Here is a 17944-nt window from a genome sequence, read left to right as displayed (position 1 = left end):
ATTTAGACTTTATCGAATGTGTGGATACACGAAAATTTACTTTTGGCTATATGTTTCTATTAGCTGAAGGAGCAATTTCTCGAAAAAGTGCGAAGCAGTGTATTGTTGCTGCATCCACTATAAATGTTGAGTTTGTAACATGCTTCGAGGCTACAATTCATGTTTTATGGCTGCAGAACTTTATCTCAGGACTTGGAATTGTTGATAGTATTGCCAAGCCATTTAGAATTTATTGTGATAATTTTGCAGCAATTTTCTTCTAAAAAAAATGACAAGTATTCTAAAGGTGCTAAATGTATGGAATTAAAATACTTTGTTGTCAAAGAAGTTCAGAAACAAAGAGTGTCAATCAAACACATTAGTACTAAACTTATGATTGCATATCTACTAACTAAAGGATTGCTACCATAGACATTTAATGATTATGTTAAACGTGTGGGCATTAGTAGATATCATTATTGAAATCAAGATTATGTATTTGACATTTTAAGCTCATTCATTTATTGTTTCTAATTTTATCTTATGGTTTTTTTTCTTATGATTAGTATATACATAAATGAATTATGTAAACCAAACAGGACATCATCTTTGATAAAGACACTTATTGTTGGATCATTATTGATTATATTTATTATAGATCATGTTAATAGAAGAACTATTTCAATGATACATGGAGAGGAGTATGTTAAATGCAATGATGTATGACCGCCATGATTCTTTAGTAGTTTCTTTGACTTGACATGATATGTTATGAAGTTTAATTTTTCGCATTATGTCTAGTGGGAGAATGTTAGATTTATTTTAAATATAATAATATTATTATTAATGTGGCCCAATTGCATTGTATGCTATTTATCTCTTTCAGGCCTATTATTTTATTGGGCTCATTAGGTTAAAAGATAATGCCCTAATTAAACACCATTATGAGTGATGTCTATAAATAGAACCTTATGGATTAGTTATCTCATTGTCTCATTAAGTAGTTTATTTTTTCCATCAAGAAACCTAAATTAAGTTATAAAGAAAGGTCAAGTGAGAGAAACACAATTTCTTAAGAAGATTATTCATGGATTAAGGTATGTTATTTTTTAATTAAATTTAATTTTTAAAATCATCTAGTTCAAAGATCTTGACACTTATTGTTGTTATATACAATGTTAGGGTTTTATTGTATAATTATGAAACTAAAGTTTACATATTTTGCTTGAGATAAATAAGCGAGTGATTCTAAATTTTTCATTTCAAAAAATCAGATATCTTATGAGGTTTATCACCAGTAATCATACCATTAACATATAGAGAAGAGAAGAACATTAACTTGAAAAGTATGACGTGTAAACATACTGTGTTGGAAGTAAGTCCAAGTCGAGCTATGGGGTACGAGTGGCTATGATAGTTATGTGAAAACCTTCTGCTTCTAAAGTAATTAAATGAAATGTAAATTTGGAGGATCCCATATTTGTTTTTAGGAGCACCTTAGTTAAAATACTAATTACTTTGTTATGAGTTATGAATATTTTTACGTTCGATAGTTGGTGTTCAAAATGTTTCCAAACTTATATAAAGCCTAAGATAATAGTATGAAATGTGATAAAAGGCTTTTAAGGGATTAATTATTTTAAATTTTCGTCATTCATGAATGCATTCAAATGTTTTTAGTATTTGTAAACATTTATGTGTTGGGGTATTTGATAGAACAGTCAATGTCTTTTGAATCTTCACTAATTCATCACTTATTAGATTTTATTGGATTTTAAGTAAACTAAATCATCATGTTGGATACAGTTTGGTCTTATGATCATTCAAGAGGTCCTGGGGACGACCTTTAATAGGTTTTATCTCTTAAAACTAACATCTTTTTTAAAAATCATCTAAATCAACTTAGATTTTTTTAAAGTATTAAATTTTTTCATGGGATTTTCTACATTGTAACAAATTTTCAAATCTTAGACAAATTTTTTTATTGCAATAAATGGTTAATTGTCTGTGTTTCTTTTCATGAATGGATTTATCATTTAATGAAAAATATCAATAACTAAATTATAGAAAAAGACATAACTATTGAATAAATTTTTTTGGAACCAATCACATATTGTTACGTCATTTACTAAAATAATTGAATTTGGGATTAACTAAAAATTGGCATTATCCCAAATTAAAATTAAACATAAATTGGTCAATTCTAATGATGTCAAATGTCTTTATTACGACCATTGAATAAAATTAATTATTTTGGTCTAATTAAATATTATTAACTTGAACTAAAATTCAATTCACCTAAAAAATAAACTTAATTTAGCCTAAAGATTAAATATGACCCAAACCCATGTGGTTGAGCTCGTGGATTTGGTTCATGGACCAATTAGACCCAAGTTCATAAAAGCCCACTATAGCACTTTATAAATAGAGGAGTTCTCTTCATTTATGGGGTTGGAAATTTTTTACTCCAAAAGGTCTATAGATAATTCTCTCAAGAACCAGAAGACTTCCTAACTCCTAAAGTCGACCACCCTCGAAGATTAAAGCTCCTTTGAAGATACAAGCTTTCTTCCAAGACTCCAATTTCAAGAACGTCATGTGCTCTTCTTCCTCAAATCAAGAATAAGCATCCAATCGAAAGAAAATCAGAGGATCAAATTCTAGAGATCGAACCACATCTCATCAAATCAACTTAAGCACAACATCAACACAAGTTCAACTCTACGAATCAAATTTCTTTGGAAATCTCGTGTGATCAAATTGACACGTCCAATGGGACCTGTCTACCTCTCATCTCTCTCTCGTCATCTAAATCTACAAGCAAATTAATGGAACTATGGAAAGTTGCATCCAAAGCTATTGTCGCAAACGACATGCACTTACACTAAACTTATCGTCCTGAGTCATTCAAAGAGTAGCATGCAAAAACAAGAATAAAGTTCTGTCCTCAAAAAGAAAAGTTGGGAACAATTGATGGGATTTCCTAAAGGCGGGATCATCATTAGAGGGAATCCTTTATTCAACAACTCTACGTCTGCTTCTGATCTATCATAGAAAGAATCACAACCTTGAAGTAGTGCCTGTCATGATGGCTAATGTCATAATCAAGAGGAAAATTAATCTCCTGACGAAAGTTGTTGAGGAACAAGACCACGAAATCACACCTTTGAGAGAGCAAATGAAGACTCGTGAAACTACTGAGTCAAGTCAAACTCCTGCTACCAAAACTGGTGACAAAGGGAAGAATGTAGTGCAAGAAAACCAACAACAACAACAATAAGCTTTTGTTGCTTCCCTCTCCGTTCAACAACTATAGGATATGATCATGAATTCCATTAGAACTCAATATGGAGGACCGTCACAAGCCTTTTTCATGTACTTTAAGCCATACACCAAAAGCATCAACAACTTGAGAATGCTGCTTACGTACCAACCTCCAAAATTTCAGCAGTTCGATGGAAAGGGCAATCTGAAACAGCACATCGTCCACTTCATCGAAATATACAAGAACGCAAAATCAAGAGGAGACCAACTTGTTAGGCAGTTCGTTCGAAGCTTGAAAGGAAATGTTTTCGAGTGGTATACCGATCTAGAGCAGGAAGTCATTGACAGTTGGAAAAAACTGGAAAAGGAGTTCCTCAATCGCTTCTACAACACTAGGCATGTCATCAGCGTGGTGGAGTTGACAAACACCAAACAACGGACTTCCGCTCAAACTTCAGCTTTCATAAAGTTAAGTATCTCCACATTGAAGAAAGATCGACCTTCAACATTTGGTTTTGATCATCTAAGGATGAAAAGCGATCAACATGAAAGATAAATGAAAATATTGAAGGCAAAACCATCTCATAAAGAAAATAATGACGGTAAGATTCACAGTCGTGTCTCATCATGCATGGAGAGGAAGTTGTCTGTTGACATAAATACAAAAGGTTCCTTGGCGGTGAAGCCAAGACTTATTATATTCACTATCCTACAAACAAAGGAGATGAACAAATCCTTGATGAAAATATGAGCTACTAAAAATGCAAAGCTCCTTGTCATAAGAGCCTAAATTGCATGGTGTCCCTAGTCCACAAGAACTTTAAAAGATGAATGGCAAAAAAAAAAAAAAAAAAAAAAGAACTCAGTTGAACTATGTTATGACTTGATCTCTATATTATAAAGGGTACACAGACAGCTTAAGAGAAGCTTTAAGTTTAGTCCAATAAGAAAAACCCAATTGAACTACGTTATGCTTGATCCCTATATTATAAAGGGTACGTAGGCAACTTAAGAAAAACTTTAAGTTTAGTCCAGTAAAAAAAAACTCAAGTTGAACTACGTTATGACTTGATTCCTATATTATAAAGGGTACGTGGGTAGCTTAAGGGAAACTTTAAGTTCAGTCCAGTAAAAATAAACTTAGTTGAGAAGAATGGAAAACAAGAGTAGTGTCATGACCATATAAAACATGACAATAGCAATTAATGGTGTTTATTCTCATTAAAGAATATCAACTTAAAGTTGAAGATGTCCTCCTAGAGCCAAAATATAACAAATCAGAGAGGTGTTGCACCGAGAGTAAAATGCTGCAAAGTTAGATGCTTATAAGGAGCATCACTCATCTGAAGTTCAACACTCCATTGTCAAGTTTAGAAGTTCCTAAAAATCAAATTCTGAGGTTTTGTTAATGTTTCTTGAAATTCAAATTCACACAAGTTTAGAAGTTCCTCAGAATCAAATTCAGAGGTTTTGTTAATGTTCTTGAAATTCAAGTTCACACAAGTTTAGAATTTCCTCATAATTGATTCTGAGGCTTTGTTAATGTTTTTTGAAATTCAAGTTCAAAGATTTCATCAATGCTCATTCAAATGCAAAGTTGGAGACTTCACCAATGCCTTTTTATCTCCAACTTTGAGGATTGCACTGTTACTTTTCCATGTCCAAGTTCGAAGGTTTCATCGATGCATCCTCATATTCAAGCTAGAAGGCTTCGTCAACGCTTCCACATATTCAAGCTCGAAAGCTTTATTGACGCTTTCTCATACGTAAACTCAAAAGTTTTGGTCTTTTCAAGCCAAAAAAAACCTTTATCATTGCTTCTTCAAGCTCAAGTTTGAAGACTTTAGGCTTCATCAATGCAGATGCGGCTCTGCCCTCCTCACCAAAATGTCGATGCAACAAACTCTGCCTTATCTCAAATATGTTACAGTCGAGAAGATTGTCATCTCAAATATGATGCAGCTGAGAAAATCATCATCTCAAATATGTTGCAATCGAGAAGATCGTCATCTCAAATATTTTGTAGTAGAGAAGATCTTCATCTCCAATATGTTTTAGCCAAGAAAGTCTTCATCTCAAATATATTGCAATTGAGAGAAGACTGTCATCTCAAATATGTTGTAGCTGATAATGTCGTAATCTCCAATATGTTGTAGCTGAGAAAGTCATCATCTTCAATATGCTACATTGAGAGGATCATCATCTCCAATATCGACCATCGAGGGGATCATTCATCTCCAATGTGTTGCAGCTCGGAGCATGATGATGATAGTACATCTCAACCTCCAACTTTCCAAATGATGATGGTGCAACTCCGAGAGGATGACGATGGTGCAACTCTACCTCCATCTCTCCAAGATGAAAACGATAGTGCAGTTTTGCCTCTGCCTCTCTAAAAGGATGATAGTGCAGCTCTAAGAAGATCACAATGGGAAAGCTCTATATCTACCTCTTTAATAAGATGACGACGGTGTAGCTCCACCTCTGCCTATCCAAGAAGACGACGACGGTGCAACTTTGCCTCACATATCCAAGAAGACGACAATGGTGCAGCTCCACCTTCGCCTCTCTAAAATGACGCACTACAAGAAATTTGGCCTTTAATGTCGGTTTAAAACCGACATTAAAGGCCTTTAATGTCACTTGGCGACCGACATCTTTGCGAGCGTTATTAAAGGGCTTTAATGTCGGTTGGGCTTCAATGTCGGTTTATAACCGACATTAAAGACATCTTTAATGTCGGTTATAAACCGACATTAAAGGCCTTCAATGTCGGTTATAAACCGACATCTTTGAAGGTGTTATTGAAGGCCTTTAATGTCGGTTTATCTTTAATGTCGGTGGATAACCGACATTAAAGATGTCTTTAATTTTTTTTTAACCGACATTAAAGCTGTCTTTAATGTCGTTTTTTCAAATTTATTTTTATTAAATCCTTGCATTATTGTCCATTTTGTATGACACCAAATAGTTAAAAATGAAATCTTTTACTTGTACATATACAAAATGAAATCTTAATAATGTGTACATTTATATACAACTTGGCTCCAAATACAAAGAAGTTATGAAGCTTAATTATTATACATTGATCATCCTTTGGAAAAAAAGAAAGAAAGAAAGAAAAAGAATATATTGAGAGAGCAATAACTAAAATTGCAACTAATAGCAAACTAGAACGCTTCACAAATGACCATCTTCAAGATCTTGTCACAAAGATAAGGGTCTGGCTAATTGTACTCACTTGCAACCATTTCTTCTATTGCAGTCATTTGTTTAGTGATATCTCCCTGTAAAAGACATCAAGATGGTTGAATTGATAAGTAACAATTTTATGACCTAGTTATAATTGCAAGTCTCGCAACCGAAACCCATGATATACATCATATACAACATGTAATTAGATAAGGAAGCAACAACTGACCATTTGCATGACTCACACCAAGTGCATGAAGCATCTCTAAGTTTGTAGGGTCAACGTCCAATGCTTGCTTCACTACAGCGATAGCCTGCATATATCAATATATATTATATTTCTTTGTACAAACAATAATTAGAAATCAGAAATTAAACATGAGATGGTACAGCACAATACCAGAAGTATAATTGCCATGAAAAGGAGTCACCTAAAGCATTAACTTTTGTCTTTGGATAAAAATCTGTTCTCTCTCACACACTCATCTAAAACTTAACTATGGTTAGACTTAGACACTTAGTATAGGGAAATATTTTGTTCTCCTGTGTGTCGTCCTTTTAATTTATATGTATTTAGAGATTGTGGGTATCTTAGACAGGTAAGATTTGGGATGATTTTGAGGGATGAGTTGACATCAAGAATTGTCCTTTCCAACCAAACCAATCAATAAGGCTTTATATATATAATTCCCTCTTCATCTTAATTTCTCGTCTTCAGCAATGGATCAAAATCATAATACCTCAAGTAGAGTGGATGAAGGGTATGAAGACTTGTTGCCGGTGATGGCACAGAAGCTCGACGTCGAGGTGTTTGTGTCTGAGCTTTGCAGCGGTTTTCGGCTGCTTGCTGATGCAACGAAAGGGCTGATTACTGCAGAGAGTTATATAGGATTTATAGTTATGTGTAGGATCTCAGCAACTAAATCCTGTACATAACCTTATCGAATAACAATGTAAGCATCAAGCAATCGAACAATAAGGAACACCATTTTTTAACAGAGAAATTGGCCTGCTAGCTAAATGCTGTAATTATCTACAGCTAAAAGTATAGAACTGTAGTTTTATAGCACAAGATGCATTAATAGTTGGTAATTATATCTTACATTCGTAGTCAAAAAAGTGTAGTAGATAATTATATCCCATCCATTCCTTCTCCACTGCTCTTCTTTTCTCATCCTGTGGCAACTTCAAAGTGTGAGACTAATACAGAATGAAACAACAATCACAACCATTCTGTGTAATTTAATTTAATCAGAGTTAACATCAAACAATATGATGAACCTTAAGGAACATTTCCAAGGGAACATCAAATACTGCATCTACTTCACCAGCATTTGGAGTTGGATTGAATGCTTCCTTGCTAGATAACAGGCCAAGGACAGGAACTACAGTCATACCCTTCTGCACAGAGAATACACATCACATGTGAAATGGTGGGAAATTCATAAATTACACGAGACAACAACCACCAAAAAGGGTTCGAATTAGCAGCAAAATGCAAAATATGGCTTAAAAGCAATTCCTGGTTAAACCAAAAGAACATGTCTACACCTTCAATTTCAATCAAAAGGTGTCTTCCCTCAACCAAATGCTTTATCTAATAAGCCAAGTTCAATAGTTCCCCGGACAATGTTAAATGAATACTGGATGGGAATGTGATTCTATCAATAAACTGGACAGAGGAAACTTTGTTTGTAGGGCCTATTTGATAACCATTTAAATCTCATGCGGTAACCATTTCATGTTTGGTTTTTAGTTTTTGAAAGTTAAGCATATTTTCTCTCGTTTTCATGCAACGGTTTGCATTTTTCATAAGTACAAAGTTAAATTTTCAGCCAAATTCCAATTCCAAAAGCAAGAATGAATTTGACTTGGTGTTTTGAATCATTGGTAAAAAGTTTACAACAAAACAAAAAACTTGTAAGTGGAAGAGGTGTTTAGAGGTTTAATTTCCAAAATCCAAAATGAATAACCAAATGGTAACCATAGGGCTTAGCTTTTGAAAATTAATTTTATGAACACTAATATAATTACACCTATGAGTTCCCTTGTTTTGTTATCCAAGTCTAAGCCTAGTTTTGATGTATTGATCAGGCGACAAATTAGTGGCAATAAGCAAAATTAACAAAGAAGTTCTGATCCCAACAAGCTTTTATATATACTTGTTCACCAAGACAAAGTACAGATTGTACACTGAATAAGCTACATGGACAAACAGAATCTAAACTCAATATTGAAAACAAAAAGACATGTAAACCTTATTAACAAATGGTTGAAGAACAGCGATGATGTTAACAAGAGCAGGGGCTAATCCAATTTCCTCCTCTGCCTCCCTCAATGCCGTCGCAACATCGTCTGCATCACTCAGGTCCCTTTTTCCGCCAGGGAGTGCAACTTCCCCTGCACCCTGAATGTCAATTATCTAATCGTCGTCCTAATCTACTGCCATTCAAAACAACTTCAATTTCACAAAAATGAATTCGCGTTTGGGATTGAGACTTACCAGAGTGGGAAGAAAGCGTAGAGGCTCGCTTTGTGAGGATGACGCGGAGCTCGCCAATGTCGGTTAGGAAGAGGCAGATGAGAACAGCAGCACGGTTGGTGAGTTGAGTTGCTGCCGGAGTTGGTTTTCGGCTGCTTGCTGATGCAACGAAAGGGCTTAATGGAAGGGATAAATAATAATTGAAGTAGAAAAAAAAAGACCTTAATCGGAGTAGCTTTTCTGATGGAATCATTATCAATGGTAACCCTGGAAAACAAAACCCATTTAAGAAAAGAAACAGAGTAAACAAAACCCATAATGAAAATCGAAGATTAAAGAGAAAAAGAAACCTGTGAGGGTTCATACGATTGACGAGCTTCTTGAACTCGTCGTCGAGAGGGAGAGAAAGGGACCAACAATCCATAAGAAGAGAGTGACGGAACTATCGAAGAAGAAGAGAAAATAGAGAGCGATGGTGATTCGACCCTAAACCCTAAAGTTGGATATGAATAGTTCATAAAATTATAAAAAAACAAATCAATCAACCGCAACATTCCCATTGAACGAAACGGGAAAACAGAAACTCAAAGGAAGGAAACCCAAATGAAAATCGAAAATCAAAATCGAAGATGAAGAATGGAAAATGTAAAATACGAATTTACCTCTACAGAAAGTGGATGAGCATGCCTTTGGATGAATATGGGAAGGATTCAGAAAAAGAAAAGAAGATGAGAAAAACAATGAGAAAAAGTCGGAGAAGGAACGGGCATCGGAGAAGAAAAAGTCGCCGAAGAAGAAATGGACGAATTCATTTGGAGAAGAAAAGGGATTGCGCGAGTAGGAGAGGGTCGAAAGAGTAAAGTAAGAGAGAGACTATTATTTTTTCACAAAATAAAATTATTAAAAAAAAATTAAATGGACCTTTAATGTCGGTTTTCAAAATGGCGGACCTTTAATGTCGGTTTAAAACCGACATTAAAGCTTAGTCTTTAATGTCGGTGGAAAACCGACATTAAACATCCGCGTTTTCAAAACCGACATTAATGTTCATTTTCCATTTTTCCCAACCGACATTAAAGCCTATATTTGTTCTAGTGACGATAGCTTTGGTTCTGCTTCTTCAAAGATGACGTCGACAATGCAGCTCTGCCTCCTTCTCTCTAAAATGACGATGATGGTGCAACCCTACCTTTACCTCTCTAAGATGAAGATGGTGCAGTTTTGCCTCTTTGAAATGACGACAGAGTAGAAAGAATGTGTCCGATCATTCCTACTAGAAAGGTGGATCTGACTACAAATGCCTGATGGTCTCCTAGTAAAAGTTGAATCGAAGATGGCTAAGTAAAACAAAGGTGTTCGATCGTTCCTACTATGAGTTGGATCCGATGGTAAATGCCCGATTATCTCTAGTAAAAATCGAATCGTTGATGGCGAAGCGGAACGAAGGTGTCCGATCGTTCCTACTAGCACTTGGATTCGATGGCAAATGCATGATCGTCCCTTGTAGAAATTGGATCATTAACGGTAAGCATAACGAAGATGTCCAATTATTTCTACTAGGAGTTGGATCCGACGACAAATGTCCCATCGCCCCTAGTAGAAATCGGATCGCTGACGGTAAAGGAGAACGAAGATGTCTGATCATTCTTACTACAAGATGGATTCGACAACAAATGCCTAATCGCCCCTAGTAGAAATCGGATCGCTGACGGTAAAGCAGAACAAAGATGCTCAATCGTTCTTACTAAGAGTTAGATTCGAAGATAAAAGCCCGATCGCTCCTAATAGAAATCGAATCGCTAATGCCAAAGTAGAATGAAGATGTCCGATCGTTCCTACTAGGAGTTGGATCTGACGACAAAAGCCCGATTGCCCCTAGTAAAAATCGGATCGCTGACGATGAGCAGAACAAAGATGTTCAATCGTTCCTACTAGGAGTTGGATTCGACAACAAAAGCTCGATTGCCCTTAGTAGAAATCAGATTGCTAATAGCGAAGCGGAACGAAGATGCTTGATCGTTTCTACTAGGAATTGGATCTGATGGCAAAAGCCTGATCATCCTTAGTAGAAATCAGATCGCTGACGATGAAGCAGAACAAAGATGCCTGATCGTTCTTACTAGGAGTTGGATCCGATAGTAAAAGCCTGATTGTCCCTAGTAGAAATCGATTGTTGACGATGAAGCAGAATGAAGATGTTTGATCGTTCCTACTAGGAGTTGGATCCAATGGTAATGCCTGATCGCCCTTAGTAGAAATCAAACCGCTGATGGCAGCAAACGATTGCAAAAAAAAGAAAAGGAAAATAAAAGAAAAAAGAGAATAAAAAAATCTCACCTTTTAAAAATATGTTAGAAAGCAAAAAGAGGCACGACAACTCTAGTACCTATAAAAAAGGGGACATAAAGTAAAAAAAAAAAAAGAAGAAGAAAAGAAGAAAAGAAGAAAAAAAAGAGAGGGAGAAGAGAAGTTTTTCTCTCTCTCGTACTTTTGTTTAGCTTGATAAGGAAAAAATGACTAAAGTATGAGGCTATTTATAAGGCCAACAAGTCCAATTCTTAATAGAATTTGGAATAATTTTAAATATTTTTTAAATAATAAAATAAAATTAAAATTCAATTATCTTATGTTATTTTATTTTGAAATAAAATCTCGAATTTCACTTTTGAGATATCTGAAAATATTTTAATTTTTAAATTTTTTAAAAATAACATTAAAAAATTCAATTATCTTATGTTATTTTATTTTGTGATAAATCTCGAATTCCACTTTTCAAGATAATTTGACAAATTTATTTCAAAACTTAGATTTTTACTGCAATTTTAAAATTAAAATTTGTGTTCAAAATTCAAGTCAAATTAACTTGCATATATGACCTCCCGTTTTATCTCAAATTTAAATTAGAGTCATAAATCTAACTTTATCCAAAGATGGAGGTCTCCTATTTATCTCAAAATTAAAAATGGCCATTTTAAAATTAAAATCGATTATTCTAAATTCTTGTGAACATATACAAATTAAGGTATGGTAGAAACCTCATCCTTATCTCAAAACTAAAATTTGGTTAGTTCCCAAATTTTATCCCAAAAAATCAAACTTAAACTTTTATCCTCGAATCAAAGTAATTTGTGGATAAAACCTTGAACTTTTCTCAAATTAAGGTTCGGTCATATTACAATCCTTATTTCAAATTTAAATCAAACTCATGTACTAAATTCATAGTTTGATTAACTTGATATGTCGAATTGAGTAAAAAGAAAAAAATGCTTGTATTTTGACTTTAAATTTATCTTTTTCAAGATTCATCCACCCACATAGATGCATAAATCTCGAAAAGGGGACATTTGTTGAATAAGAAATTTTGGAACCAATGACAAATTGGTACGTAATTTAGTAAAATAATGGAATTTGGGATTAACTAAAAATTGCCATATGTCCCAAATTAAAATTAAGGACAAATTGGCCAATTCTAATGATGGCACACACTACAAGAAAAATCACCTATTATAACAATTGGTTGCATCCCAAACTGAAGGAGGAAAATAATAACTGTCATAAAATGTCAAAAAGCGCGTTTTTGGCGGAAAAAGACGAAATTTTTCAGATTTGAAGAATTTATGACAGTTTTTAAATGTCATTAAATATAAATTTTCAAATTATATGTATTTATTTTAAATTACATAAAAAGAAAGAAAAAGAAGAGAGAGTGAATTGGAGTTTTTTTTTTTTTTATTAAAGTGCCCCCTCTTATTACTGCTCCATCACCATCTACTTCCTCTGCTAGGGCACAACAATAACATTGCAGCATCCCAAATTTCGTGCTCCTTCCTCTTTTCCTTCTAAACCTTCTCCCTTATCGATTCAAGCTCTCCCTCGCCGATTTTCCTCTCCAAAAATCATCAGCAACAATGGAGGGACGGATGTTATGGTTGGTTTTGTTACTCTTTTCTCTCTTTTTAGTTTTTTTTTGTGTGGAGAGGAGAAGACAACGCCCTTTTCTCTCATTCTCTCTCTATCTCTCTCTAAAAAACCCACTTACACAACCCATTCTCTTCACCCATCCACCCATTTTCTTCACCCATCTACCCATCACCCGATATTCACAACCGCGGCCCCCACCACTCGAACGTTAAACACTGGCTTTGGAACTAAGTGCTCGAGAGGATCCTGAGGTGGCTCAGATTGAGGCTGTGAAGCAGATCAGTTTGGGGTCATGTGATCCTGATAACACTCCAGTTGAAGTTATTGCCTTCAGATATTGGGTAAGTCTGCTCTGTTCATCACGAGCTAATTTAATACAGTTGACTTTTACATTTTGTTTTCGATGTGATACTTCTTACATACATATATCATAATGGTAATGCATTGGCCTAATTTCTTTAATTGACAGTGAATTTTATAATTATCTCTTTGCCAGAAAGCCATATTAAATATAGTTTTATAGTTGCTCATTGAGAAGCTTAAAATCAATGACTTAGAATATTGGAAATCTGGCTGCTTAGAGCCATTGGATGGAGTGTGGTGAATGCTTCATCTTCATCCATGAGATTGTTGTCTGCAATTGTCTTAAGCTGTTCAAAACTTCTTGTTACTTCGTATGGTTTATGTTATATTATCTATTCATTTATAATAGTTGTGTTAAAGTGTTGATATGGTATATTTACCTTCACTTATTAGCTTAAATTTTTGGGTCAACCAATGACTTAATATGGCATCAAAGGAGGAGGTTTTGTGTTCAAATTCATGCAATGTTATTTCTTCCCTAATTAATCTTGTTTTTTGGATAAGAATTTTCCTCATAAATATTGATTTCCACTTGTTGGGTTTTCTTTCCAAGCCCACAAATGAGGGGGAGTGTTAAAGCATTGATATAATAAATTTGTCTTCATATATCAACTTTAGTTTTTGAGTCAATCGATAATTTAACAAATTATTTGTTTGTTTGATTAGTCAAGATGTACGAATGCTCTATATATCAGGGGAACATTGTGGATGACATTAAAAGCAGATAGTGTATATGTAAATAGTGTCTTTTCTTTGACCCGTGTGGCAAAGGGTCTGTTGCAATCTGTGAAATTTTATTCCTTTTTTTTTTTTTCCTTTTGCAGTTTCAATTTATATGTGTCTTTAAAATAACTTTGATATTGTACTATATTCACGTACAATTTCATCATGTTGTATGTACCTTTCCATAGGATGGTCGTGTTTCCTTTATTGGTTTGGGAGGAAGTGTTGAGAGATAAAGTGCGTAAGTATAACTATTGATTGAACAACCAGTAGAGTTATGAATTCAAATTCAAACTGTGTGGAGTGTTCTAGAAATTAGGGATAGGGTTGCATGTTTTGCTAGACTTTTGATGCATCAAAAGACATCGAGCCATTTTTTCTGATTTAGGTTTGTCTAATTGCTTTTTATTCCTCTATTCATTGATCGATAAACCATTTTTTCTTTCTAACTTTCGTAGTTGCATTTTTTTGCTATGTATTTGGGGCAAATTTCTCTCAATTCCAATTTTGTTCCCTTCCTGTATGATCATGATATGGTGAAACTTGCTTTATTGCTATAACTTATAGGCTTGTTTTATTTTTTCATTATTGCTATAAGCTTTTTCATCAATCATTAGTATGTTGTTCTTTTTAAGTTTTTTTTTTAATTTTCTAAATAATTCTTTATTGTCAATCACAGTTATATCTTGTCAAGTTATGTTGAAGCTAATTAAGTTCCTTTATGCTGATCATAGCTTTGGAAATCTTATATTAAAAGGCCAATGGTAATTGTTGGACCAAGTCTTGGTGTTGCTGTTGCTATTCATTTTGTTGTCAATTATCCAGAAGTTGTATGTATCTACCAACTGGAATTTATGACTACAAATTTAAAGTTATATCCTTATGTAAAATCATTCCAAAGAGTCTTCCATCGAATAGGATAGTTTATTGGTAGGAATTAAAGACATCTATAGGAAACATAGACACTTAAGTTTTGTTAAGGTGTCCATAATTGATGTCATGAGGTATTTTGTGGGTTCTGTTGGGTGTTAAAAGCCATAATGGTGTTGTAAAATGCTTGTAGAGCTCTTTGCTAGAATAGTTTATTGGTAGGAATTAAAGACATCTAAGTTGTTTTTGTGTTATAGATTTGGGAAATTGTGTTGGGTGGCACAATAAAAATCCAATTTAGCAATATTAACACTAACATTTTCAATTTTGCAAATATAGCAACTTTTTAATTTTGGTTGATATTTCTTATTTTATTCTTTTTATTATTCCAAAATTGCCCTTCTTTCGTGTTTTCTTTTCCTCTTTCGTTTTTCTTTATTGTTCTCCTTCATTTTTGGTTTTCTTCTTCTCTTCTCTATCGTTCTTCTTCACCATTTCTCCTATTCACCTACTTCTCTTCTCCTCGTCTTCTTCTGCCTCTTTTCCATTGTTCTTCTCCATCGTCATTCTCTTCTCTTTTCAGTTTCGATCTTTTAGATTTCTCCCTCTTCGTCGGCTTCTCTCTTTTTTTTTTTTTATCATCTTCTCCTCGTCTTCTTCTTCTATTCTCCTCATTTTTTCTTCAGGGAAAACAAGAATTATGTGTGTATTTCTTCCCCTTTTTTTGAAGCTCTAATATTATTTATGTAAATTGCTCATATATTATTTATTAAAATTAGGGCTACGATTAATTCTTTCTCATCTCTTTTATTTTTTCATAATATCTTTTATCGAAAGAAACTTTGTAGATCAGTTTGGTTTTATTTAGTTACGTTCAGTTCTATTTTTTTAAAATTGTATCAGTTTTTTATATCAACGGTATGATATATTTATATTATATGTATTAGTTGACTGATATACTTACTACGTGTTTTTTATTTTTCCAAAATTGTTGCAGTTCATTGTAGTTATGGTTAAATTAGCAGTAATTGTTTTTCAAAGTGGTCAATGGGATGAGCAACATTACTACGTGGATTACAAAACAAATTGTGTTTTGGTTGATGGAGCGATATCATCATTTGATTCTTTTGTGAACTTGATTCATACTGAAATTCAGGTTGAGTCATGTATTGAACTTTCAGTTTTAATTTGTTGACTATAGGCGGTAATGATGTTCAACATGTTATTAAGATTGTAAACATACCAGAACAACTGTATCGACAGTGTATCATGCCTAGTGCATCATGTGTGTTTAATTAATTGAGTGTATCAACAGTGTGTATCAACAACATATCAAGTGTTTCAAACTAATAATATGTATCAAAGAAGTTTTGCAAGTGATTAAGTGTATTACATCTATCAAATGTATTAGCAAACAAACAAGTGTATCAACGATATATAAAGTGTATCATTCTTAGCGCATCAAGTGTATTTAATTGATTAAGTGTATCAATAGTTGAGCAAGTGCATCAACAACATATCAAGTGTTTCAAACTAATAATATGTATCAACGAAGTTTAGCAAGTGATTAAGTGTATTAAATCTATCAAGTGTATCAGCAAACAATAACAAGTGTATCAACGATATATAACATGTATCAATGATATATAAAGTGTATCATTCTTAGTGCATCAAAGTGTATTTAATTGATTGAGTATATCAACAGTTGAGCAACTGTATCAACAACATATCAAGTGTATCAAACTAATAATATGTATCAATAAAGTTTAGCAAGTGATTAAGTGTATTAAATCTATCGAGTGTATCAAGAAACAATAACAAGTGTATTAACGATATATAAAGTGTATCATTCTTAGTGCTTCAAGTGTATTTAATTGATTGAGTGTTTTAAACTAATAGTATGTATCAGTGAAGTATTAGAGAGTAAAAAAAAGTGTACAAGCAGTACATCAAATCAGCTGTATCGACGGTATATATTGGTGTATCAACGATATATATTGGTGTATCAGCCGTATATATTGGTGTATCAACCGTATATATTGGTGTATCAGTAATGACTGAAGGATAACTTCGTAATTTTAAAATGGGGGTTGGGCTTCAATTTTGCTATTTTTGCAAATGTAAAAATGATGTGCTATGGGCCTAATTTATGATACTATAATTGTCATATTTGCAAGAGCCCCTATAGATTTATTAAGATGAAAATGATGTTATTCTTTACCGAGCTGGTAAATGTGGCAAGTGTTATCTAAAACTAGGTACATGGGAGTGGTAAGTGGATTTCTAATTTGATATTCTATTTTATAGTAGAAGGCATGGTGCTGATAGTGATGCTGAGTCGTTAAAACCTTATTAACAAGACCATTTCAGAACTTGAATCCGAACTAAGCCGTCTTGGAAGGCCTGTTGCAAATGATGCTGGGGTATGTTCCTTGAAATTTCAATGGCTACCTCTATTGGTTCTAAACCCATCTATAGGGTTCATTTTTATTGTTTTAGGATTTTACTTGTTTTATAATATGTTTTATTTTGGACTTTGTGTGAAGTTTTGTAATTCATTTAGTTAAGTTTGTGTGCTGTATTGTTGAATCGATTTTGTTTCCTTTTATTTTCTTACTAGGTTTTGCCAGAATCCATTGGAGCAGCGAAGCCATATTTGCGGCAATTCATTGATGTATAGGCATTTTTGTAGGTTTGGTAGGAAAATTTCTGGTTTAAATGTAGTTATTTAAATAGCTTGTTCGTAACAAACCATATATGTACCAACACTTAAAACGATACTATAAAATGTATGTTTCTTTATATTAAAGCGTTCACCGTTTCTTTCCATATGTGATTGTATTGGTCGGTGTAATGGTATGTGTAATAGTAGAGCAACATGAAATACAGGATTCAATAAAAAATAGTGCAAGAAAAACAATGACTAAAAACAAAATTATGACATTCAAATGTAAAAAAAAAACTGTCATCGAAAACGTTTTATTAACAGTTAATTAATATCATGGAAAGTGAAATGATGACAGTTAATAAGTGTCATAAAAGATAATTAATGATATTTAATATCTGTCATACAATATTAACAATGACAGTTATTCGCTGTCATAAAATATAAACAATGATAGTTATTAACTGTCATCGAAAATAAATAAT

The 17944-nt window shown here is 33.5% G+C and overlaps 1 protein-coding gene and 2 long non-coding RNA genes across 3 annotated transcripts; 1 reads left to right on the top strand and 2 right to left on the bottom strand.

Annotated features, from left to right (window-relative positions):
* Positions 1–6214: 6214 nt before the first annotated feature.
* LOC127150750 (uncharacterized) lies at positions 6215–6865 on the bottom strand. Its single transcript, XR_007823307.1, has 2 exons — positions 6665–6865; positions 6215–6530 (listed from the first exon to the last, which is right to left on the bottom strand). It is a non-coding gene; the product is annotated as an uncharacterized LOC127150750 (long non-coding RNA).
* A 662-nt stretch (positions 6866–7527) lies between these two features.
* LOC127150700 (nudix hydrolase 15, mitochondrial-like) lies at positions 7528–9341 on the bottom strand. Its single transcript, XM_051089204.1, has 5 exons — positions 9284–9341; positions 8939–9184; positions 8693–8835; positions 7717–7836; positions 7528–7611 (listed from the first exon to the last, which is right to left on the bottom strand). The coding sequence occupies exons 1-5, from the start codon at positions 9339–9341 to the stop codon at positions 7528–7530; spliced, it is 651 nt and encodes a 216-aa protein (XP_050945161.1).
* Positions 9342–17105: 7764 nt separating this feature from the next.
* On the top strand, positions 17106–17603 carry LOC127150749 (uncharacterized). Its single transcript, XR_007823306.1, has 2 exons — positions 17106–17217; positions 17415–17603. It is a non-coding gene; the product is annotated as an uncharacterized LOC127150749 (long non-coding RNA).
* The last annotated feature ends 341 nt before the right edge of the window (positions 17604–17944 follow it).

The sequence above is a fragment of the Cucumis melo genome, chromosome 8, assembly GCF_025177605.1.
Source record: "Cucumis melo cultivar AY chromosome 8, USDA_Cmelo_AY_1.0, whole genome shotgun sequence".
Lineage (NCBI taxonomy): Eukaryota > Viridiplantae > Streptophyta > Magnoliopsida > Cucurbitales > Cucurbitaceae > Cucumis > Cucumis melo.
Note: the sequence above shows the minus strand (reverse complement) of the source record. Positions and strands in the feature narration are given on the sequence as shown.

Coding starts and splice junctions, on each gene's coding strand:
- LOC127150700 (XM_051089204.1), bottom strand. CDS start 9,341: ATGGATTGTTGGTCCCTTTCTCTCCCTCTCGACGACGAGTTCAAGAAG. Junction 8,836..8,938: donor TACGCTTTCTTCCCACTCTG/GTAAGTCTCAAT, acceptor TTCAGGGTGCAG/GGGAAGTTGCACTCCCTGGC. Junction 7,612..7,716: donor CCTTGGAAATGTTCCTTAAG/GTTCATCATATT, acceptor AAGTTGCCACAG/GATGAGAAAAGAAGAGCAGT.